This window comes from Stegostoma tigrinum, chromosome 4 (assembly GCF_030684315.1).
Source record: "Stegostoma tigrinum isolate sSteTig4 chromosome 4, sSteTig4.hap1, whole genome shotgun sequence".
Taxonomy (NCBI): domain Eukaryota; kingdom Metazoa; phylum Chordata; class Chondrichthyes; order Orectolobiformes; family Stegostomatidae; genus Stegostoma; species Stegostoma tigrinum.
In genome coordinates, this window is record NC_081357.1 from 129611532 (window position 1) to 129636792 (window position 25261).

Below are 25261 nucleotides of genomic sequence, written 5' to 3' on the forward strand. Positions count from 1 at the left end.
GTGGGGATTGGTCAGTGGGATGGATATGTGGGAAAGAATTTGGGGATGAGAGGGAGGGTTGGATACGGGATGAGGCCAGTGGTGGGGAGATTTTGAAACTGGTGAATTGTAGATTGAAGCCATCGGGCTGTAGGCTCCCGAGGTGGAATAGGAGGAGTTATTCCCCCAGTTTGCATGCGGCATCATTGTAACACTGGAGAAAGCTCAGGATGGATATGTTTCCAAGGGAGTGGGAGGGGGAGTTAAAATGGCTCTAACCAGAAGGAGTTGTTGATTATAGTGTACAGAGCGCAGATGCTCCACGAATCAGTCACCAGAGTCTGTGCTTGGTCTCATCAGTGTAGAGGAGGCTGCACTGGGAACATTGGGACCAGGATGGAGGATGTACAGGTGAACCCATTAGATACGGAAAGTTTGTCTTGGGCCTTGGATGGACGTGTAGCACCTTCCGCAGTCCCATGAGCAGCTTGAACAGTTCATCAATTTTACCAACACCTTTTCATCCCAACCTCAAATTCACCTGGACCATCTCCAATACTCTCTCCCCTTCCTTTCCCCAGCCCCGTCCCTCGTCCTTCTATTTACTTCTCAGCTCCTTTCCCTCTTTAAAGGTTTTAGCAAAGATTTGTAGCTCAGGTTGTGGGCAAGGTTGTTGACTTGCTCGCCGAGCTAGCTTGTTTTCGTTCAGATGTTTCGTCACCATGCGAGGTAACATCATCAGTGAGGTCTCTGATTAAGTGATGTTGTTCTACTCTGCTTGGAACTTATACTCTCTGGTTCGTTATGGTGAGTACTGTCATTTCCAGTTTTGTTCTGTATAGGTATGTACATGAGGTTCAATTCTATATGTTTGTTGATTGCATTCTGGGTTGAGAACCATATCACTAGGAATTCCCATGCACTCCTAGAGGCATGGTTCTCAACCCAGAATACAATTCAACAAACATATAGAATTGAACCTCATGTACATACCTATACAGAACAAAACCTGAAGTGACTACTCACCATAACGGACCGGACAGTATAAATTCCAAGTGGAGTAGAATAACATCACTTCATCGGAGGCCTCACTGACGTTACCTAGCATGGTGACGAAACATCTGAACAAAACAAGCCAGCTCGGCGAGCAAGTCAACAATTTCCCTTCCCCTTTCCCAATCCTGAGAACAGATTCGACCTGAAATGTTGACTTTCTTGCTCCTCTGGTGACCTGCTGTGTTTCTCCACACTGTATTCACTCATCTCAAATAAACTGCACTATTTTTTACTCATTCACAGGATGAGAGGGTTGCTGGCTCGGCCAGTTTTTAATTGCATACTCGTGACTGTCCAGAGGGCAGTTAAAAGTCGACCACTTTGCTGTTTTCTGGAGTCACATGTAGGCCAGACCAGGGAAGGAAGGCAGTGCTCCTCCCTAAAGGATATTCCTGAACCAAGTGCGTTCTTCCTGCCAATCAACAATGGATTCATAGTCATCATTAGAATCTGAATTTCAGATTTTCATTGAATCCAAATTCCACCATCTGCCATGGTGGGAATTGAACCTGGATCTCCAGAATATTAGATGAGTCTTTGGATTAACAGTCCAGTGATAATACCACTGGCCCATTGTCCCAAGGGGAGGCAAAGTTTGTAGTCATAAACAAAACAAAATAAACCTGCACCATAATGGGGCAAACCGCACCTAAGCAATAATGATGGATATTTTCTTGCATTTGCCAATCTATCTCTTCCTTTTGGTATGTCTTCCAGTATTGTGCAGGGCATCCTCGTCCAAGTATCACCGGTTGGAGCTCTGGTAAACATGGAGGTCAACAGTCGCGTATTAATTAGCATGATTTCTGAGGCCCAGCAATGTGAAAAGTTGACATCATCTGGAAAAAATTACTAAGCTGCAATTTTGGGTCCTGTCACATATAATGAGCATTGTGCAAAATATAGCATTCTTTTATAAAGTGAAAAACGGTCTTGTTAGAAAGAAACTGGAGGCAGCGTGCATATTAAACTGGAACTTATTCATTTTGAAGCAAAATTCACAATGCACTATGATGTGCTCAACAAGTACTACATATATTTTCATCAAACTGATTCAAGGGTATAAGGACTTGAGACTGAGAACATTACCTCATCTCTCACTGCCCAATACAGACTTTAACCAGCTTTTACCACCCCTCTCAAATCCACCCCTATTCCTACCCCTCTCCACTTCTTGCTGGAGTCTACCAGCCAGGCCAGTCCAAAATCTCTCACTTACCTTCAAGTCTGAGATTGATTCGTTGTCTTCTAGGCACCAATGATAGTCTCAACAACGATCACTGTTTAAACATGGCACTGTTTGAACTACAGACTGCCAGCCAATCAGATTTTACAGTATCTCTCTTACGTATGGGACATCTTCCCATACAGATGGGGGTGGGAGGCAGAAGTCCCATTCTGAAGCAATTTGGATCCCAGCAAATATCACTGTGCTTTGAGAGGCTGGACTGATGACTGGGTTTCTGCTCAGGGTATAGGAAAAACTGCACCCCATAAATTGTAGTCCGTGAGTCACTTTTGGTTTTATAGGCTGTTGTTTTGTACTTCTTCAGCCCTTTTGGTAATAAACTAAATTTTGAAAGGAAATGAGGGTGTAGTGTGGTATTTAGATGACCGGCTTAGCTCAGCTCCAGGCACGTGTATGATGACAGGCTGAAGTGGGTGGAGGTGGATAAGAATGGAGTCCAGATGAAGGCACACAAATTTGCAAGGTTTTACATCTCTGTTTGGTATTCAAGTCACAGGGTAGACAATGAAGAGTTATATCTTCAAAGTGGTAACATTAAAGCTATAAGAAATGTGCTACACCTTCATAAACACTTCTCAGCTCATCTTCCAGTGAGCCCCAATTCATGACAAATCACCCTTATGATGTCAAAAAAATTAAGCTTGCACATGGCCCTTTTCTATATGGAACAAATGCTATGGCCTACAGGGTAGTAGAAGTAGAGACTGAATTTTCTCTTGCAGCCTCCATGGCAGAGAACGAAAGTGAAGTGTTGTGCTTGGCCTCTGCAGTAAGAACATTTCATAGATACTTGCACAGTTGTAGTTTCAAGATCGAAACTGATCATAGCCAAGTGTCCAGTATCTGTTCTAGCTGCAGCTCAAATGTACCAAATGAAGAAATGGCTACTGATCTTGCATCAGTACAAAATATAATGTATGACATTAAATACAGATGAGAGAATAACTGTGATACTGAAGTGATGTCTGGATTACATTCATCCACAGAGAAGAGCCCGACAGGGACAATATTTTTTTCTTAATAATATCAGTGAGTTGCAAGTCATATTGGCAGATGACATTGGAAGAATAATTAATCCATGGAGATCGATGTTACCAAGGGGGTATCATGGTATTACAAATGGGTGACCAACTTTGATGTTGGATTTAGAAATCAGGCCATTTCCTCTTCACAAAAAATGAATTATGAGTTGATAAAGAGTGTGCCACATGGAAAGTATTCACTGAGAAAATGCAGGTCACAGTTTCTCTGTGACTTTCATTATCTACACTTAGAATGGGTTTGACAAAGAGAATGGAGGCGGTATCTTTGGCAGCCACACTTCAACAGAAAATAGAAAACAGTGAAGCAGTGTAGTATCTGTAAAGCAGAAGAAACAAAACCATCATTGGTACGTTTTATGGCTATGAAAATTGCCAGCAAGATCTTGTGAGAGACTGCACATCCAGTTTTGCAGAATTAGTAGGACAACAGCAACTCATTTCGATCAACAGCCATTCAAAGTGGATTGAGAGTTTTCTGATGAATCAAACAACAATAGGCAAAAACTGGATAGTTTGCATAGTCTGTATGCTGTATACCAGCTCCCAGAAGAAAGTATGCCTGTTTGTTTGCACAATTCATGTGTAAACAATGTAAAGCATTGAATTCCAGTGTCATCTAAAGGAACCGCAGAGCACACAGTACACACCGTTAATGAGCTCTTCGTAAGCAAATATAAGATACAAATCTGATGAAATATCAATTATCAATAGATCACTGCCTGGTGAACTTTGTTTTCTTGAGAAACTTTGCAGGTCTCACAGCATCTGAAAAGAGAGAACAGCTGTATTTTTTCAGCATTTTGTGTGTTTGTTTCACATTTTCAGCATTCACACCAGATGTAACTGATGAAGTGGGAAATTCACAGTAGGTCAAGGTCAAAACCATTCTTGTTGGAGAAAACGTCTTGGACTTGGTTGAGGATGGTTCAAGGTTTTTCCATAAGTTCTATAGATCAGAGTTGGGAAAGGGAAATATCCCATTAGGAACAGGAATCCAGTGATTATGTTTGATTTGTGTATAAAGGAAAACATGGGAATGTTTTAAGAAATTGTCTGGAAACTGCTCATATTTAACGTTTTCATTAAGTTAGCAGAAGTGTAACAGCGTCCTCTTGTGACCATTGTGTGTATACAGGAACATTAAAAAAAAGATTAAATCAATCTCTCTTTTGAGGAGAGATTTCATTGATTAGGATTTCATTCACTGGCATTGAGACGAATAACGAGGCCAAAACCTCATGGAGCCCTCAGCTGGGCTGTCCCTGTCCGTGAAAGCTCCCTGAAGTATCTGCCAATGCATGAGGTTGCAAGTGAGATCACATATAGATCAAGCTCTGCAAGGAACTAGTGACACAGAAATTCAGCACAGCTATCACCTTCAGCATGACTAGCATGGAATTGCCACCATAATCCCTTCAGCAAAGGTCTGTCTGAATGATTAGCTTAAGCTCAGTGATAATTTGACAGAGAGGAGGAGATGCTGCTAACACTGCTACCAGCCATTTGAAGAAAGGTCAACTCTGTACAGAAATTCCAGGCTGGGCCTCGCGTTACTTCCTGCTGGTTCAATTTTTTTTTGGTTTGGACTCTTGTGGCAGCTGCAGAGAGGCCTTTTCTGGTTTCGCTGCATCATTGTCTGACTGAAATTCGCAGCCAACGACACATCTACTGGATTTTGCATTACGGGATTAGTTCCATTCCTAGATGCCACAAAATGAGGCCACACAATTATATTCCTCCTTCTCCAGATTCCTGCTCCTGCACTGAGCCTGAGCTTATCCAACTGACCGCCAAAGTCAGGTTCCCCAGGAGAGGCATCACCTCCACACACCTCAAGCCAGTCTCTTGGAGCTTCGAGTTATTCAGAATGATCAGAACACAAACATAGGCTCTGCAATGCAGGTCCAGTAGTGACACTAGCCCAGTGCCAAGGTCTCAAACTCTGCAGCTGCATTCCTAAAATCATAATTTCAAATCTGTCACATTGACTATCTCCTACACAGCTCAGGGTCAAATGGCGTTTAATAACACTTGGAAATGTTTTGGAATATTTTATGATATGAACTTGTTGTTATAGTCATTCAATAAGGTAAATTGTTTGTACATTCTGGGTGGGTATAGCTCAAACTGATAGCTCATCCAAGCAATGGCCTAGTGGTGTTATCACTAGACTATTAATCCAGAGACCCAGGTAATGTTTTTGGTTGGTTGCGAATCCTGCCAAGGCAAACAATGGAATTTGAAATCAGTAAAAATCTGGAATTAAGAGTCTAATGATGACCATAAGTCCATTGTCAATTGTCAGGAAAAAAAACCCATCTAGTTCATTCATGTCCTTAGAGGGAAGGAAACTGCTACACTAACCCGGTCAGGCTGACATGTGACACCAGATGCACAGCAATGTGGTTGACTCTCAACTGCCCTCTGGGCAATTAGAGATGGGCAATAAATGCTGGCCTAGCCTGTGATGCCAAAATCCTGAGAATAATTTTTTAAAAAACCCTCTTTTCTTGCATCACTTTGCTGTATTCCATGTTATCCCTTACTTATTCTCCCGGTCATATTGTTTCCTGGAGAGAATCCATACTCTGGAGCCACAGGTTTACAGCAAGTAGCTTATGTAGAATCCCTTTAATTCAGAATAAATCTGATCAATACCTGAACTCTGCTCCGTGTAAATTTTAGCACAATTACAGTGCTTTGCAAAAAGCCTCATCCTACGCTGTAAATCTTTCTCTTTTTTCATTAACACACAAAATCCTTTTCAAGTTCAAATGCAGCTGGAAGAAATCAGTCAGGCACCAGAGTCATAAAATCAAACAGCTGGGAAACAAACCTTTTTTGCTCAACTTGTCCGTTCCGACCAAGTTTCCCAAAACTAAACTAGCCTCATTTGCCTGTGTTTGGCCCATATCACCCTAAACCTTTCCTTTTCATATACCTGTCTAAATGTCTTTTAAATAGTGTAATTGGACCTGCATCAATCACTTCCTCTGGCAGTACATTCCACATATGAACGACCCTCTGTGTGGAAAAGCTCCCCTTCCAGACCCTTTTACATCTTCCTCACTAATCTGGTGCTACAAGATCAGAAATTTTTGGAAAAACTCAGCAGGTCACACAACATCTGTGGTGGGAAGCAAAGTTAACTTCAGGTCCAGTGACCCTTCTTCAGAACTTATCTGATGATCCCTTTAAATAGAGTGGCTAAGTGAACCTTATTGCTGCTGACGGTGTGTGTATCTCTTTTATTTCAGTGATGATGCTAATTTGAATGTTGAGCTCCAAAATGGGCAACCCTGGCATCAAACCAAGGTCCAATGCTGATTGATATTGTAATCCACCCAATTCTTATGATATCTGCTCATTGTGTTGTTCAGCAGCATTGTCCCCTTTAAGCCATTCAAAGTGGATCACGCTAAAATGTCATGAGTAGTGTTGAAATTTAGGTCTGAGTATTTTTAGTGCCTGTATTGGCTCTGGATTAGGTGGTTGTAGAGAATTAGTAAAATATGCACTCATCCTCAAACTGCACTTTTTTTACTCTTCTGTCAGATGATCTTTTCTGAAAGAGGGAAGGCAGTTGACTTTATACAATTACTTCACTAGTGTACACCATCTGCAATATTAGCTTTTCATAAGGTGAAAAGATTTCCCATGAAAACCAGCAGAATGTGTTGGTGGCAATTGTTGGACATGTTTTAGGTAGTGGATTATTTGCAGAGAACACGAGTGAGGTTGGTTTTAAGGTCTTCTTCAGGTGTTTACTACAAACATACCTATGATGCTAAACTGATATCACTGCGCTTAATGGAATTGAAAATGACGAATAAAATTAAAGTCAGGTCCAAAGGTTAGGTACAAGACATTGACAATTTGGAATTGTTTAACTTTAGTGCACCAAGGGTTTATCCATCTCTAAAAGAAAGTTAATAGTTCCTAGTTTCTACACTGTCATTTCAGATTGTATTCACATTTCACCATTTTTTTGTCAAAATACACTGTAGGTTTAAAAATTCTTCACAGAAATAGGAAAAACCAACAAGTGTGTTTCTTCCTGTTAACCAATCACAATGTAAGAAGATTGCAAACAGAAGCACCGTGGAATCGAACAATGAGTCTGAGGATATCTAAAGAAATTCTATGCTCACTGACGGAATACTCTTCTGAGTCTCACTGTGTCATGTTCAGCATGGGCCCCTCACCCTTCTTTCACCAACCTGTTCATACCAGGAAGGTTACCCCAGAAGTACCGGGCTCGATGGGCAGCAGAGACTTCCTTGGCATCAATCATCACAGGATTACACTGGCAGAAAAAGAGGAAAGGATGAGCATATTCATTTCACAAACCAGGATAATCCAATGTCACGAGTGAAATCTTCTCTCACCCCACTCCCTTACCACAAATTCCAGACGACCTGCTTGAAAATTAATAAAAGTTCTTTATCAATTTGTGTACCTGGCATAGACATTTCAGTGGGTAGGGCAAAACACAAAATCTGCCATGCTGTCCCCATGACTGTCAATTCATCAGACAACATTGCAGGGATTTATTTATACATAATGACACACCCGGAGTAGGGCAGTATGGGATAGTGAATACAAACATTTTAAAAAAGTAAACAGAATTAGAGGGGAAAAATGAATAAAAGGCAAAATGAATGTCTTGTCATGGAAATGAGTGTAGCATTTGGAACAAAATTAATGAATTAACAGCACAATTGGAGGTTAATAGGCATGATCTTAATGCCATCATGGAGATCTGGTTAAGGGGAGATCAAAAGCTGGGAGCGAAATACAAAAGGCAGGAATGAAGGGTGGTGGGTAGCTTTGTCACTGCGAGATGGAATAAGTCCCACGGCAACAAATGATCTTGGATCAGAAGATATTGAATCGCTGTGAGTGGAGATAAGAAATAACAAGGGAAGATGACACTGGTGGGAGTAGTCTATAGGCCTCTAACAGAAGCTGTACTGCAGGATAGAATAAATTAGGTCATGATGATGGCATGTAAAAAAGGAAGTACGTTAATCATGGCTAACTTTAATTTTCATGCAGATTTCAAAAATCAAACTGGCAGAGGTAGCCATGAAGAAGCATTCAGAATGTCTATGGGACAGTTTACTAGAACAGTAATGTTGTGGATCCCACTAAGCATCAGGATATTTTATACCTGGTGATGGATAATGAGTTAGAATTAATTAATGATGTTGAAGTAAAAGATCCCCCAGGAAATAGGAAATAATTACCCCAGCTTGGTAGAACTTAGCATTAAGTTCCAGAGTGAGCAACTTGAGTCAGATATTTAAATAAAGATAACCACAAAGGAATGAGGCAGAGTTGGGTGGAGTGAGCTGAGAAATGGATTTAGTAGAAAAGACATTTAAGAACAGAGTACATGTCCAGAGCAAAGATATATCCCACTGAGGAGGGAAGATTCTAAGAAGTGGATTAAACCATCCATGGTTAATCATGGAAGGCAAGGACTAGATTACATTCCTTACAGTGTGGAAAAAGGGCCCTTCGGCCCAACAAGTCCACACCACCCCTTGGAGCATCCCACCCAAACCCATTCCCCTACAACCCACACACCCCGGAACACTACAGGCAATTTAGCATGGCCAATCCACCTAGCTTGCACATCTTTGGACTGTGGGAGGAAACAGGAGCACCTGGAGGAAACCCATGCAGACACAGGGAGAATGTGCAAGCTCCACACAGTCAGTTACCTGAGGATGATATCAAACAGAAAGAAAAGAAAACATGTAATGTAGCAAGTGGTAAGCCAGAGTTCAAAAGTTTTAAAAGTCAACAAAAGATGGCCAAAAAAAGGAAATGGAAAACAAACTTTGAGGGTTAATTAACAGTAATACAAGAAAAAGTAAGAGCTTCTTTAAATATGTAAGCTGAAGAGACTAAAGTGAACATGGGTCCCATAGGGGATAGTACTTGGGAAATAATTAAGCAGAACCAATCAATTGAACCAGGAAAGAGGAGCTGAATAAACATTTTACGTCAATCTTCACAATAGGAGACTACAATATCGTAAAAACAGTAAATATTCAAAGAGCAAAGGGTGGGGCGAGGAAATTAATTCAAGGAATATAAGAGAATATGGATACATTGGTTAGAATTTTACAGGAATCCATAGATTCTGGAAATATCCCAAAGGATTGGAAAGCTGCTAATGTAACACCTTTACTTAAAAAAGGAAGGAGACCAAAATAGGTAGCTGTAGGCCTGTTAAGGTCTGCTGTTGGGAAAATGTCAGAACATTATAAAGAATGTAAAAGCAGAGCATTTAGCAGTATTTTAATCAATAATCATGCAAGGTCATCATGGCATCAAGAAAGGGAAATCATATCTGACAAATTTATTAGAAATATCTGAGGGGGGGGGTAACAAGCATGATGGATAAAGAGGAACTAGTAGATATAAAAGACTTAATTTCCAAAAGTCATTCCATCAGGTACTGCACTATTTAATAAAAGGATACCTTGTTGGGGTAATATACTAGCATGGATAGATGACTGGGTAACTAATAAAAGACAAATAGTAGTGACCATGGCAGTTTTAGAATAGGAAGCTTTAACTATTGAAGTGCCACAGGGATTAGTGGGGCCACTATTATTTGAGGGTACTGAATGCATAAATGGTTAGGTTTGTGGGCAGCACAAGATATTAGGAAGGCAAGTAATGAGGATGACAAAGAATCTACAGAGGGATGCAGACAGGTCAGGCAGAAGTTAGGAATATAATATCCATAGGGCAAGGGACTGTAGTTGGTCAATACTAGTCATAACTAGGCTGGTTGTTCACAGATACATAGATAAGGTAGACAGGAGGAAACTTAGAATCCCTACTGTGTGGAAACAGGCCCTTCAGCTCAACAAATCCACACTGACCCTTGGAGCACCCCACCCAGGCCCATCCCCTTATAACCCACCTAATCTACACACCCCTGAACACTATGGGCAATTTAGCTTAGATAATCCACCTAGCCTGCACATCTTTGGATTCTGGGAGGAAACCAGAGCACCCAGAGGAAACCCACACAGACACGGGGAGAATGTGCAAACTCCACACAGACAGTCACCCGAGGGTGGAATTGAACCTGGGCCCCTGGCGCTGTGAGGCTGCGGTGCTAACGACTGAGCCACTGTGGCACCCCTTACTGAATGGCTCAGTGACTGGGAGGGTAGATTGAAGGGAATTGTCAGGAGGTTGAGAGGATGTTAAAAATTTATTCACCCAGAGGGTACTGCGAATCAGGCACTCACTGCCTGTAAGGGTGTACAGGCAGAAAACCTCTAAACATTTAACAGTATTTAAATGTGCACCTGCAACGGCAAAGCTGTGCACGAGTTAGACTAGAATATTATGAACAGGTTTGGTCTTCTTTTTACTGGCATTTGAGGCCGTCTGGAGAAAGTCCAGTAAGATAAATCTAAGTATGGAGGGGAGAGGAGAGGCTGAGTGGGTTGGGCCTGTTCTCATTTGAGTTTAGTCAGGGTTTGGGATGCTGCAGGTCAGGGTGAGCTGTGGTTGTCAGTGAGTGAGCTAAGTTGTGGGTAAATTTCACAGTTACTCAGGAGATAGATTGCCTTTAATAGTGTAATACATGCTGAGTAACTACTTACTTAACTCCAGAGAAACACCACAAATTTTCCCATTTAAATAGATACTTTCAGACGGTTCAAAGCGTTGGGGGGTTGCACAGCAGAATTTTCAATTTGCTGGGCAATCCCTTCATTGAATCCTTCAACTCTTAACTACACTAGAAAACAATTATCTGGCCAGTGGAAAATCTGGGCTTATGTGTAGCAGAATTCAGAAAGTGCTTCTCAACAGAGCGAATATTATTTACTACTGGAAAGCTGACAGTCCATTGCAGCAAAATAAATGTTTAATGAAGAATTATCAGACCCATCACACTGCATTGTTCACTTTGGACACCATGTTGCTTGAATGTAACATAACACTTTCAAATTCAGGTAAAATTGAAACTTTACGAATTGGAGAATTGGGTAATATTTTTGAGTTCCAATAAGTTGAAAACCTGCCAAACTGATGGCAGTTGTAACATTGCATCATTAGATGACAGAATTCAGAAAGTAGTAAGTGGCATAAATCCATCTAATTAGACACATTCTCAGAGTTTTTTTCTCTGTCCAGAAGTTATTAATGTATTTGCTGCTTTTTTCCCCCTCAGATGGACATTTCTGATTTCACAAAGAAAAGGCACTGACCTTGTTCCTCACTCACATCATTTCTACTTAACAGAGGTCATTGTAATAGTGCATGCTTCAATTCTGATCGAAATAGAATGCAAGGAATGGAATGAATTCTCGATATTTTGGACAAATTATACTTCAAAATAATGTGATTCCCCTAGTGCATTGAAGCAAAACTCTGAAGATCTGCATACTTTCTGCAGCAGCTTTATCTCTTTCTAATGCCTTTCTGTAGCATCCACAAGACATCTACTGAGAGACAGAATAGTTTGAACACTTCCTGAAGTCTGCTAATACAACATCACAGATGCTGAAAAAATACACCAAGGATTAATCATAACTGATACGCAAGATAATTCAGATTCGGTTGCAGCAAAGATGAAAGATACTAAGTATAAGAAATTGACTTTTGGATAAATTCTGATTTCATAAATTACATGTCTTTTTCAGGACTTTGGGATAGTGTTTAAGAAAATTGCTTTTTCTATAAAAATTTCTTTGTTTGAAGAAACTCACCTCCAGAAAGCGGGAGATATCTCTCTTATCACTAACTCCCATTGCCACCACGTTTTCAAACAACCAGAAGAATGGTCTGTTGTCTCCTTCTTTCGGCCTTGTTTCATGGAGAAGACGGTAGAACTCAAAAAACAGGCGGCCTGTGCCCTCTGTGAAGTAAACAGGGTATAACACACAGTGAAAAATGTCCTTGGCTGTAAAACTTTAAGAACTGAAAAACTGGCATGTGGCAGCTCTCCTCGCTACACGATTAACTCATGTCCATTGTCCCTGCATCGACAAGCACAAACATCTGCATTCCGTATGTGATAAACGACAACACCTTCCAGCCACAAACCATTTTAGTCCCCCATCCCACTCCCACTCCAACTCCCTGGGTGACATGTCCATCCTGGGCCTCCAGCAGTGCCGCGATGACACCACATGCGAACTGGAGGAGCAGCACCTCACTTTCTGCCTCGGGACCCTACAGCCTGATGGCCTAAACATGGAATTCACCAGTTTTAAAAACTCTCCAACCCTAGCCTCGTCCCATGACCAACAGTCCCACTCATCCCTGCCTCCTTGACCTGACACAACCTGTCCATCTTCTCTCCCACCTACCCATCCCACTGACCAATCCCCACCACTGCCTACCTGCACTCACCTATCACCATCCCACCCACCTTCCCCAGCCCACCCCTCCTCTCTCTATTTATCTCTGAGCTCCCTTCACCCTCCTCATTTCTGAAGAAGGGTCCTGATCTGAAACATCAACTTGCTTGCTTCTCTGATGCTGCCTGGCCTGCTGTGTTCCTCCAGCTCCACACTGTGTTATCTCTGACTCAAGCATCTGCAGTTCTTGCTATCTCACAAACATTGTGCTGCTTTTTTATTTTTATGTTATTTTGCTTGCAGCCAGAACTAATTAAGCTACTGAATGTCTACACAAGATAACAAAGTGTGGAGCTGGATGAAAACAGCAGACAAGCAGAATCTCAGGAGCACAAAAGCTGATGTTTCGGGCCTAGACCCTTCATCAGAGAGTGAATGTCTACACACCTGGGCAGAGTGTGCAAAATGGAGAGGCATGGGTAGTATTTAAATCTATCTATCCTACACTACTTAACGGGGATTTGCACAGAGACAGAAGCAGGTGCTGGAATAGGTTGTTAATGCTTGTTGAGAGCTAAAACACTGGCGGCACAATATGGTAGTGAGCAGACCCAAGGCAGTAGCAGCTAATTGTAAGGGGCTCTAAACCTAATGTTGGCATGTTCTTAAAACAGTGGAGACAACAGTGATCACCAACACTGAAATAAGAATGACTGTTCCTCCTTTCCTTCCCTGCACAAGTACCGTATGCTTCTGACCCCTTTCTGACAGCCAAGAACTGCAAACTCCCCAGGAGCTGGTGGAAGAGGAGGAGATAGGAGTGCAGGGAAGACACTGAGGGAGAAGAAATAATCTACTGAGACTTACAGCCAGCAGCTCTGACACTGACACAGCATACATTTCAGACAATAACAGACAAGTGGGACAAACACATGAAGAGACATTGGGCAAGAAAGCCTTGCAGCCATAGCAGCAGGCTAGAGTGCCACTGGTGCCATGTTGCTGGAGGATAAGTTTTCACATGAGTTCTGCTGTACCACTGGGATATATGGAAGATTCAACTCCAATTTAACACAGGCTGTGTGCACAGCTTAAAAGCTGAGAAGATGCTGAACAAATCCATCAGCATCTAAACACATAGTCTGGTGGCTATTATTACAGTGTCCATTGCAGTGCAAACAGAACTTACCCCATACCTAGCCAGTACAGTGAAAGCTCAGACTGAAGTGGAAAAGTAAGACAGCTGTCATCACAGCTGCACATACTGATGTGCATAGAGGCTTGCAGGTTCTGTATCAGAGCAGTCCAGTAATCTGTCTTACAACACAAGTAGATTTTTGAGGCACTGTGTTAGAGAGTGACAGGGATGCTGTGGACACTCCCTAAGGGGCCTTCCATCGCCCCTACTCTGCACTTACTGATGATCTTCAACCGGCAATCTGCAGCTACTGATGTGGCAGTATGCCTCACAAACCTGATTGAATTCTTTGAGAAGGTGACCAAACAGGTAGATGAGACTAAACCGGTTGATGTGGTGTATATGGATTTCAGCAAGGCGTTCGATAAGGTTCCCCACAGTAGGCTATTGTACAAAATGCGGAGGAATGGGATTGTGGGAGATATAGCAGTTTGGATCGGAAATTGGCTTGCTGAAAGAAGACAGAGGGTGGTAGTTGATGGGAAATGTTCATCCGCGAGACCACTTACTAGTGGTGTACCGCAAGGGTCAGTGTTGGGTCTACTGCTGTTTATCATTTTTATAAATGACCTGGATGAGGACGTAGAAGGATGGGTTAGTAAATTTGCAGACGACACTAAGGTCGGTGGAGTTGTGGATAGTGACGAAGGATGCTGTAGGTTGCAGAGAGACATAGATAAGCTGCAGAGCTGGGCTGAGAGGTGGCAAATGGAATTTAATGCGGACAAGTGTGAGGTGATGCACTTTGGTAGGAGTAACTGGAATGCAAAGTACTGGGCTAATGGTAAGATTCTTGGTAGTGTAGATGAACAGACAGATCTCGGTGTCCATGTACACAGTTCCTTGAAAGTTGCCACCCAGGTTGACAGGGTTGTTAAGAAGGCATACAGTGTTTTAGCTTTTATTAATAGAGGGATCGAGTTCCGGAACCAAGAGGTTATGCTGCAGCTGTACAAAACTCTGGTGCGGCCGCACTTGGAGTATTGTGTACAGTTCTGGTCACTGCATTATAAGAAGGATGTGGAAGCTTTGGAAAGGATGCAGAGGAGATTTACTTGGATGGTGCCTGGTATGGAGGGAAGGTCTTACGAGGAAAGGCTGAGGGACTAGAGGCTGTTTTCTTTAGAGAGAAGAAAGTTGAGATGTGACTTAATTGAGACATATAAGATAATAAGAGGGTTAGATAAGGTGGCTAGGGAGAGCCTTTTTCCTAGGATGGTGACGGCGAGCACGAGGGGTCATAGCTTTAAATTGAGGGGTGAAAGATATAGGACAGATGTCAGAGGTGGTTTCTTTACTCAGAGAGTAGTAAGGGAATGGAACACTTTGCCTGCGACGGTAGTAGACTCGCCAACTTTAGGTACATTTAAGTCGTCATTGGACAAGCATATGGACGTACATGGAATAGTGTAGGTTAGATGGGCTTGAGATTGGTATGACAGGTCGGCACAACATTGTGAGCCGAAAGGCCTGTACTGTGCTATAATGTTCTATGTTCTATATGTAGCAGCATCCGGTCAGGCAAAGGCACATTGAAAACAGCAACAAAGTGAGTATTCAAGGGTCAGAGATAATGGGAACTGCAGATGCTGGAGTGCTCCTGAGATGCTGCTTGGCCTGCTGTGTTCATCCAGCCTCACATTTTATCATCGAGTATTCAAGGATGACTGGTTGAATATTGAAGAGTTTGTTTGCTACAGCTGCATGTTTGGAATGTTTGTTTTATATTGACTTTTATTTCAGTATTGTTACCAAGTGAGTACTGTGATGGTCAATAACAGAGCAAAGGTGCAGAGAGAATTGGGATTTGCAACTATCAATACCACAGTTAGATGAGCTGATTTTGGGTATCCTAGTTAGACAGGGACGGTATTTGTTGTCTCGTCCCTTGTTGTTCCTGCAGCTTGCAGTCGTGTGGGAAATACATGATGGTGAGAACGTGCAGGGTTTGGCAGAACAAAACAAATTGTGGCATGCAACAAATTTACCAAGTGTACGTCCAAGTCCAGGGAACAGAATAGTTGTTCAGACACTCGTCTGTTCCAAGACTTTCTGTGTGAGTCCATGTGTTCTGTTATTGGCATGTTGGCCATGTAACTGGGCTGTACAGCTTAGTCAAAAGCCATGTGGTTACTAGTGGATAGACCTTGTTGCCCTGTAGCAACCCTCTGGCTTCTTATTATGGGTTCAAATGCAGATGGAACAATGCATTGCTACACAACAAATACATTATTTACAGCAACCAGGTTACTGGGCACTGACCTGCTCAATTTGCTGAGTATAATCACACATCAGCTGGACATTGAGGGGTTGGAATCGCTTTCCATTGCTGTCTATCTGAGCTGATACACACTAATCACAAAGGAACTTGTGTCAGTGATTGGCATCCACCACCAAGGGGAGTCCTGCAATCTCCATAAAGCAACATCCTCCATCTGCCTTTTACTAGCAAGAGACAACACCAAACTGTAAGATCATGCAAATATTTCCTGATCCAACCTGGAGGGAGGCAGATACATTTGGGTTCAAGGCCACAGTCACCTTCCTCACCCTCCTTGACCTCTCTCATAAATAGTAAGAGTGGTGATTCTATCCTGCTGCTGAACACAGGTTCAGCTGTATGACAGGATCAGTTGGAGTGTTCAGGTAAAAGTGGGTTCAGTCAAATCAAATCAATGCTACACACTGATGTTAGTGCTTCTAGTGCATGCCCCATGTGTGCTAACACCTTCTTCACCTTAAGTGTGTGCAGATACTATCTTAGACTCAAAATGGCACCTGTATGCTGAATTTACAGATGCAGCACTGCCAAATTCTGCAGCCCTTAATTTAACAGTTACTTGTTTCAAGTAGCCACAATTTCTCAGTAAAATTACACCAGCCACAGACAGCAGTATGAATAACAAGGCAATCTGTTGAGATGAAGGACGACAAGGACAGTTTGCACTAGTGGGTATCAGCAGCTGAATCAGTTGCATGTGCATCCGTCTCTATTGTAATAGTGGTGGATCTCCAGAAATTCAAGTAATCCACCCTAGATATGTAATTCTATGAATGTGCTACGTAAAAAAGACTGTTCCTCACAGTTTTTCAGCCGTTCAATGTGACTATGTGGATAGAAAAGGTGAGCAGAGATATAGGAAAAAGCAGGAGATTGGAATGAGGTAATAAAACTGATGCAGGCACAATGAGCATTACTAGATTTGTTTGCTGGAGGTCACCTGCCTGGGTTTTATGACTGCCAGGGAGCTAGTCTGTGTTCGAACAAAGTTTCACATGCCAGTTGGAGGTTTGTCTTAGTGATAATGGGAACTGCAGATGCTGGAGAATCCAGGATAATAAAGTGTGGAGCTGGATGAACACAGCAGGCCAAGCAGCATCTCAGGAGCACAAAAGCTGACGTTTCGGGCCTAGACCCTTCATCAGAGAGGGGAATGGGGTGAGGGTTCTGGAATAAATAGGGAGAGAGGGGGAGGCGGACCGAAGATGGAGAGAAAAGAAGATAGGTAGAGAGGAGAGTATAGGTGGGGAGGTAAGGAGGGGATAGGTCAGTCCAAGGAAGACGGACAGGTCAAGGAGGTGGGATGAGGTTAGTAGGTAGGAAACGGAGGTGCGGCTTGGGGTGGGAGGAAGGGATGGGTGAGAGGAAGAACAGGTTAGGGAGGCAGAGACAGGCTGGGCTGGTTTTGGGATGCAGTGGGTGGAGGGGAAGAGCTGGGCTGGTTGTGTGGTGCAGTGGGGGGAGGGGACAAACTGGGCTGGTTTTGGGATGTGGTGGGGGAAGGGGAGATTTTGAAGCTGGTGAAGTCCACATTGATACCATTGGGCTGCAGGGTTCCCAAGCGGAATATGAGTTGCTGTTTCTGCAACCTTCGGGTGGCATCATTGTGGCACTGCAGGAGGCCCATGATGGACATGTCATCTAAAGAATGGGAGGGGGAGTTGAAATGGTTCGTGACTGGGAGGTGCAGTTGTTTGTTGTGAACCGAGCGGAGGTGTTCTGCCAAGCGGTCCCCAAGCCTCCGCTTGGTTTCCCCAATGTAGAGGAAGCCACACTGGGTACAGTGGATGCAGTATACCACATTGGCAGATGTGCAGGTGAACCTCTGCTTAATGTGGAATGTCATCTTGGGGCCTGGGATAGGGGTGAGGGAGGAGGTGTGGGGTCAAGTGTAGCACTTCCTGCGGTTGCAGGGGAAGGTGCCGGGTGTGGTAGGGTTGGAGGGCAGTGTGGAGCGAACAAGGGAGTCACGGAGAGAGTGGTCTCTCCGGAAAGCAGACAAGGGTGGGGATGGAAAAATGTCTTGGGTGGTGGGGTCGGATTGTAAATTGCGGAAGTGTCGGAGGATGATGCATTGGATCCGGAAGTTGGTAGGGTGGTTTGTTTGTTTTCAGATGCGGAGAAGATCGCTTAGATTATTTCCCTGTCTTTCTGAAATACCTTTGTTTAAATTCAAAATCCAGCGTGAAACCCAGTTGTCCTGACGAGGTGCGTTTGGAAGACCTTGCAATACCAGGCTTCTTGAAGAAGCTGCATCTGCCAAAGTATGAGAGATGACGGCACCTGTCTTGTGGCCTATGTTGGCCTGAATGTCAGATTAACAGCTATTTGAGTTGTTCCCATATTAGTCTTTATTCTTTCAAGAACTTGCCGTTATTCACCAGAAATCTTTTTTTTGCTCAAAATGGACCTCTGCAGTTTTCTTTCTTTTATCTGGTATGTGTATGTAGATTATTGCTTTGAATAACCACAGAGGGGTAAACATTTATGCTTTCATTTTTAAAAATTGTAATTTAAGTTTGCATCTTTGTTACAAAGTTATGATAGAAGAAAAGTCAATTTTGTGTTATTAAAGAAATCTGGTTGTTGGGTCTTTTTATTCTAAATCTGATATCGCAAAAGCATTCAATTGGCTATATCAGGAACTGGATTAAACAATAACATTGATGTAACCTGTGGAATACTGGGATTGGAGGTACAGCGCACAAAACTCACCTTGGTCATAACCTGTATCAGGTTCTTTGAAGTTTGAGCGGAAGATATTTGCAATGTCTCACTGTTGGCTATCATTACTTCGTAAAGGAATTCACTGACACCATTGAGAAAGAGCAGCAAGAGCAATGAATATGTAGTTTGAGATTTACAGGCTTTCGATGTGTGGGGTGACTTTGAATGCAGACACCATGCGCAATCTTTCGAAGATACCAGAACTGAAATTATTCCAATCTAGTCGGTGTGCATATTCCAACAAAACAAACAGTCCAGTGCCTTGGCAGCGATCATGATGTCTTCATTCTGAGGCATTGTACCAATTACAACACTAGTATGGAAATCCAGAAGGAAGCCTTGCGTCGGGTTGCAAACATACAATTAAAGTCAAGCTGCTTGTCAAAGTGTGGTAGAGCAGCCCACTGGGATACAGAACAACAAGGGATATTCTGGCTGGATCACTATACTGTGGCAGTATCTAGGCTGGTAGGAGGTTGCTGGATTTCAGGAGCAGAGACAGCAGATAGATACTGAGGATGATCTTGAGCAGCGGTTGGGTCTGGAAGGCCGGACTCAGCCATTATTGTTTCAGGCTCAGTGGGCAGATGCCAGCCTCTCAGTATTGGGCCCAGTGGTGATACCAACAGATACCCAGTGTGTTTAACACTGGCTGTAAGCTGCAATTATGGTAAACAGCAGGCAGCTTGAACTTGGTGAATGGACTGCATTGGAAGTAAAGTGCATAATCTCCATGCCGATTTTTTTCAGGGCTATTGAATTTACCTTCCAAGTAGGAAACATCAGTAATTCTAGGTGATATACACTATCAGCAGTTTATGCTAACTAAAGCATCTGACTTTTCACTGTGCTTACCGAAATAATATCTACTCCAATAGATATCCTGGTCCACTCCTCCTCCACTTCCAACATACTCCCACATCACCTTTGTCAGCAAATGCAGATGATGTAACACTTGCCTGTTTACTTCCTCCCTCCTCACTATCCAAGGCCTCAGGCGCACCTTCCAGGTGAAGCAGTGATCTACTTGCACATCAGTCAATCGAGGCTATAGTATTATAGTCTACTGCTCACAATGTGGTCTCCTTCTACATTGGGGAGAAGAAATGCAGATTGCTCAAGTGTTTTGTGGAACACCTACATTCTATCCACAAAACTGACACTGAGCTTCTAGTTGCCTGGCCAACATCTGTCTTGGGCTTGCCGCGGTGCTCAAGTGAATGTCAGTGTAAACTAGAAGAACAGCACCTCATTTTCCACTTGGGGATCTTGCAGCCTTCAGGACTCAATACTGACTTTAATAATTAGAGCCTGAACACTTTCATGTTCTTTATTGAGCCCCACATCCCAGGCCCCGTCATGATAATGGGCTGCTTTCAGCACAACCTACCCATTTTCACTTATGCATGGTTCCCATTATCAGCTTTTCTCCTTTTGTGGATTACTATAAACCATCCCTTTATCTGCTGACCTGTTGTTTTATTTCCTCTCTCTCTCTCTGGGTTCCACCTCCACCTATGCACTCACTCCTTTTACACCCCCAGCCCCTGACTTCAGCATGCATACACCTTTCTCCTAGCTGCTATCAGTTCTGAAAAAGGGTCACTGGACTTGAAATGTTAACTCTGTTTTCTCTCCATAGATGCTGCCAGACCTGCTTATTTCTCCAGCAATTTCTGGATTTGTTACAGCAATAAAGCAATTGTCTGCCAACTGGACAGGCTTGAAATGAAACTGGTGGCACATCTGCCTGAACCACTGCATGCTCACCTCTGAGGCTGGATAAAAATCTTAAACCAACTGACAGGATCAAAGTCTCTTTTGGTAGGTTTAGGTACTTAAACTACAAAAGTAAAGAATGACTCTCATTATTCTCCAGAAATACAACCTAATTGTAATTAGCCAGCATAAAAATGTCTGGATCAAAAAGCTAAACATCAAGCAAAATGAAGAAAATGATGCGATGCCTGGACAGCAGCTAATGCAATACCAATGAGTTGAAATAGTTGGGTGAAGAATGAGATTGACAAATGGGAATAGTAACAATTATACAAGTTGCTCACCATAAAGTCCTTTCCTGGCAGGATTCACTATGGACAAATCATTGCAGGGGCTTCCACCAATCACCAGGTCAAATGGTCCCCACTCTAGTAGCTGAAGGAAAAATATAATGTTAGCACAATTTCAAGACACGGTTACTGAGCGGTCACTTAAATACCATAGCTAAATGTCAGTTTAATTTATAATGGCAGAGTAAATTATTGTACTAACACTAGAACCATTTTCTGGTCTCTGACATTCTGAGTGTATGTCACAGACCAACAGTTCTTTTGGTTCAAACAAGAAGTATGCTCATGTGACAGGCTGCGAAGCAATTGCACTTGTTAACATCCTTCTTTTTGGCTCCATGAGTGCCCTTAGAATTTCCGAATGGAGTTCATGGTGGTGTGTACACGACTGTCGGATGTCACATTGATGCACCAGTTAAAGCACAAACAGTGAATATGACTGCTGAAAGTATATGGAACTTGTAAATCATGAGATTAATCAGTGAGCCGCACTATCTAAAATCAGTATTCCACTTCGGTTCAAGGCTAAAACCTTAGATCGTAGAATTCCTACAGTGTAGAAGCAGACCATTTGGCCTATCGAGTCCACATCAACCTTCCAAAGAGCATCCTACCCAGATCCATCCTCTACCTTATCCCTGCATTTTCTAAGCTGGACAGTATGGGCAATTTAGCATGGGCAATCCACCGAACGTGCACGTCTTTAGACCAGACACCAGAGCACCCAGAGGAAACACACGCATACATGGGGAGAACGTGCAAACTCCACACAGGCAGTCCCCTCAGGTTGGAACTGAACCTGGGTTCCTGGCACTGTGAGACAGCAGTGCTAACCAGTAAGCCACTGTGCTCATTGGAAGCACCACATATTGGCTCTGCCCTGAACCAGAACCAAACTGAAATTCCCTCTGTCACTAGCCAGCTGCAATGTGACTGTAGGAAATGAATTATGCAGGTCAATGCCTGGTATACTGACCACAGTTATGATTCATTCAGCCATCGCCATTCTGAAATTGAGCCAACATGGCAAACCAATAGGTGCCAACCGAGGGACAAAAGATTGTCCACTGATGATGCACTTGATGACTCTGGTGTGTAACTAGCATTTGGTCAGCACACACTTTATTCAGTCACATGGCCACATAAAATATGAAAGAGAGGACCAGCAAAGGTCTAATGCAACAATTCTGCTCCCTGCACTGGTCCTGACAAGCTCTGTTATCATCTGCTGCTCGGTTCTCTGACGATACTATGGCTTGAAGAGGTAAATTTTTTCCCTGTTTTTTTATGAAGAGAGGTTGAGACAGAGATTTGAGTGGTCTACTTCAAACCAATGAGGTAAACAGCTTGTGAGGGAAGAAAAACAAAGTTGCTAGAAAAGCTCAGCAGGTCTGGTAGCATCTGTGAAGGTAAAACAGAGTTAATGTCTGGTGACCCTTCCTCAGAACTGAGAGGGCTTGGGTTTATTGTAAAAATTGGAACATACAGACTGGGTGGGGTCAACCTCCCACAGAACCAGAACTGTAGTTTTAGTTTTAGTTTTCTGCAGTTGCTGGGGTCTTGAAACTGGATATAGAAGCTCTTTTTTACCTCTATCTGATACAGCTAAAAGCTGGGGTTCTCTTCCTGCTGCAAGTGTTGCATGTGAGATAACCTATCTTACTGAATTTGTCTTTGCCGAGGGATTATGGGATTTATGATATTGGAACAGTTAATGAATAGTTTATTATATTGTTGGCATTTCAATAGGTACAGTTAAACCAATTATTTTCCTTTCTTTATTTTATTTGTATTTTAACTATAGTGTATGAATAAAGTGCATTTTGCTTTAATCTGATAGTCTAGATCTTAACCTTTTCTCACTTTAAAGGCGATTGTCAGGCATTGTCTTCCATATGCGATTTAATTGGTTAAACTATCTCCTTGACATGTTTTGAGAGGGTTTGGTCTGGTCCATAACAACAGCGCACAAACTTATTACCATGAAGGGACAATCTTTGCCAACAACCACTTAGTGAGCAGTACAGCCTAAGGTGGAAAATGAAGGCAAGACACAATCCAGAGAGCTCTATTTTGCCTGGGCTCTCCTTAAAGAACTCATCCAAGTTGAAAACAGTTAATTGCAATTCTAATTCCCCATTCAGTGAGGTCCACACCAAACCTACACTTCTCTATTACTGACCATCATAGCATCTGCTTGGCCACAAGCTAAAAACAAAAGCCAACACAAAATGCATATTCCAAATTTATAAAGCAAAACATGACACACTGCATACAAACTGCAACTTATTAGCCATGTGCATTCCCAAGCGCCCATCCTTCCAAGCTCCTTTGCCTGCGTGATTATTTCTACACAGCCATAGTTCAATGGTTGCTGTATGATTGCTGGAAGGCTGCTGAGTTTTAGCGCAGACGGTCATTGAAATTGATCTCATGCAGCTTCAGGCCTAGAAAGCCCTATGTGGTCTGCACCATTTTGGTTTGGATGGTAACTATTCAGCTGGTTGACTAACCAGCCATACCTGTCATGACAGCAATGACTTGAACTGGCATAGCAGCAAGCTGTGCTTATATGCCTTTAACCTCAGCTTCCAGTATAGCACTCCACTGTCAGTGACTGCTGCTTCTGCTGTGATGGAAGTCATGAGATTTTCTATCAGATGCTGCACCATAGTTGGATCAGAGATAGTGTGAACAGAGATGGTCAAAACTTGAACGCTGAAAAAGACAGACTCCAAGATCTCTGGGCCAAACTGGTAATGGACTCTTCCCATTTCCTTGATATTGACAGCAAGCTATGTGGTCAGTTTTCTGATGCATCAAGTATTTTGTCACCCATCAATGTTCTTCTCTGCCCAAAGCTGCTCATGTGAGTCCTCTCAGCAGAACCTATGTGCATTGCCACACTTGTTTAGCAATTTCCTTACACCCTCCCCTGGCTGCAGGACACAGGCACCTGATGACTCACTATGTACAGATCTTATCTCAAATTTATCCTCCGAGATGCATTGCCTCAGATGGTGCCTGCAAGTGTGACATTAAATGACAATTCTATATCTTTGTCAATCTTTTGCTGGTGTTTTCCCACTGCCTGGTTAGGACGCATCTCTTGCAAATCAGAAAGGAAAAATTTATAAGGGCCAGATAATGGTGGAGAACAGGGGGAAAGCAAGCAATGCATTTACAACCTGAAAATCTGAAGAGGTTGCAGAATGGAAGGGAAGTGGGATTAGTATGGCTGCTTACATCTTCCAGCACTTCAGACCTGTCACTGGCCAAGATTTTAGGAATTGTTATTCCGGTAATGACCAGCATCATTCCTCCGTATGGTTTAGGGCATACAGACCTATTTATTACCCTCCATTGTGTCCTACCATGGAGGACAAAGTGCTACTGAATATGATGCAATCTGATATTGTCATCACAGTTGAATAGCTTACAGTGTGGGCAACCTATGAAATGTGGTATGAGGTTTGCAGCATTGAAGAGTGAAGCAAACCGGGGACATTCTGGCGAAGTTTGCCGATGATATGAAGATAGGTGGAGAGGCAGGTAATACTGAGGAGGTGGGAAGCTGCAGAAAGATTTAGACAGTTTAGGAGAGTGGTCCAGGAAATGGCTGATGAAATTCAATGTGAGTAAATGTGAGGTTTTGCACTTTGGAAAAAAGAATACAGGCATGGACTATTTTCTAAACGGTGAGAAAATTCATAAAGCAGAAGTACAAAGGGATCTGGGAGAGTTGGTCCAGGATTCTCTAAAGGTTAACTTGCAGGTAGAGTCCGTGATTAAGAAAGCAAATGTAATGTTGTCGTTTATCTCAAGAGGGTTGGAATATAAAAGCAGCGATGTGCTTCTGAGACTTTATAAGACTCTAGTTAGGCCCCATTTAGAATACTGTGTCCAATTTTGGGCCCCACACCTCAGGAAGGACATACTAGCCCTGGAGCGTGTCCAGCGGAGATTCACACGGATGATCTCTGGAATGGTAGGTTTAATGTATAATGAATGGCTAAGGATCCTGGGATTGCACTCATTAGAGTTTCAAAGGTTGAGGGGAGATCTAATAGAAACTTACAAGATAATGTATGACTTAGAAGGGATGGACGCTAGGAAGTTGTTTCCGTTGGGCGGGGAGAGTAGGACCCGTGGGCACAGCCTTAAAATTAGAGGGGGTAAATTTAAAACTGAAATGAGACGACATTTTTTTCAGCCAGAGAGTGGTGGGCTTGTGGAATTCATTGCCATGGAGTGCAGTGGAGGCTGGGACGTTGGATGCCTTCAAGGCAGAGATCGCCAAATTCTTGATCTCATA

The 25261-nt window shown here is 42.8% G+C and overlaps 1 protein-coding gene across 9 annotated transcripts in view; it reads right to left on the minus strand.

Moving 5' to 3' along the window:
* Positions 1-25261, minus strand: part of dnmt3ab (DNA (cytosine-5-)-methyltransferase 3 alpha b) — a 540511-nt gene that overhangs the window by 44172 nt on the left and 471078 nt on the right. For 4 of the 9 annotated variants that reach the window (XM_059645667.1, XM_059645666.1, XM_059645671.1 and 1 more), the window contains 4 exons: positions 20941-21031; positions 12078-12226; positions 7548-7633; positions 1685-1795 (listed from right to left, as the gene is read on the minus strand). In XM_059645667.1, the coding sequence (XP_059501650.1) occupies positions 1685-1795; positions 7548-7633; positions 12078-12226; positions 20941-21031 (437 nt within the window). Of the gene's footprint in view, positions 1-1684; positions 1796-7532; positions 7634-12077; positions 12227-20940; positions 21032-25261 lie in introns of all 9 variants that reach the window. The other 5 variants (XM_059645670.1, XM_059645668.1, XM_059645673.1 and 2 more) reach the window with 2 other exon arrangements.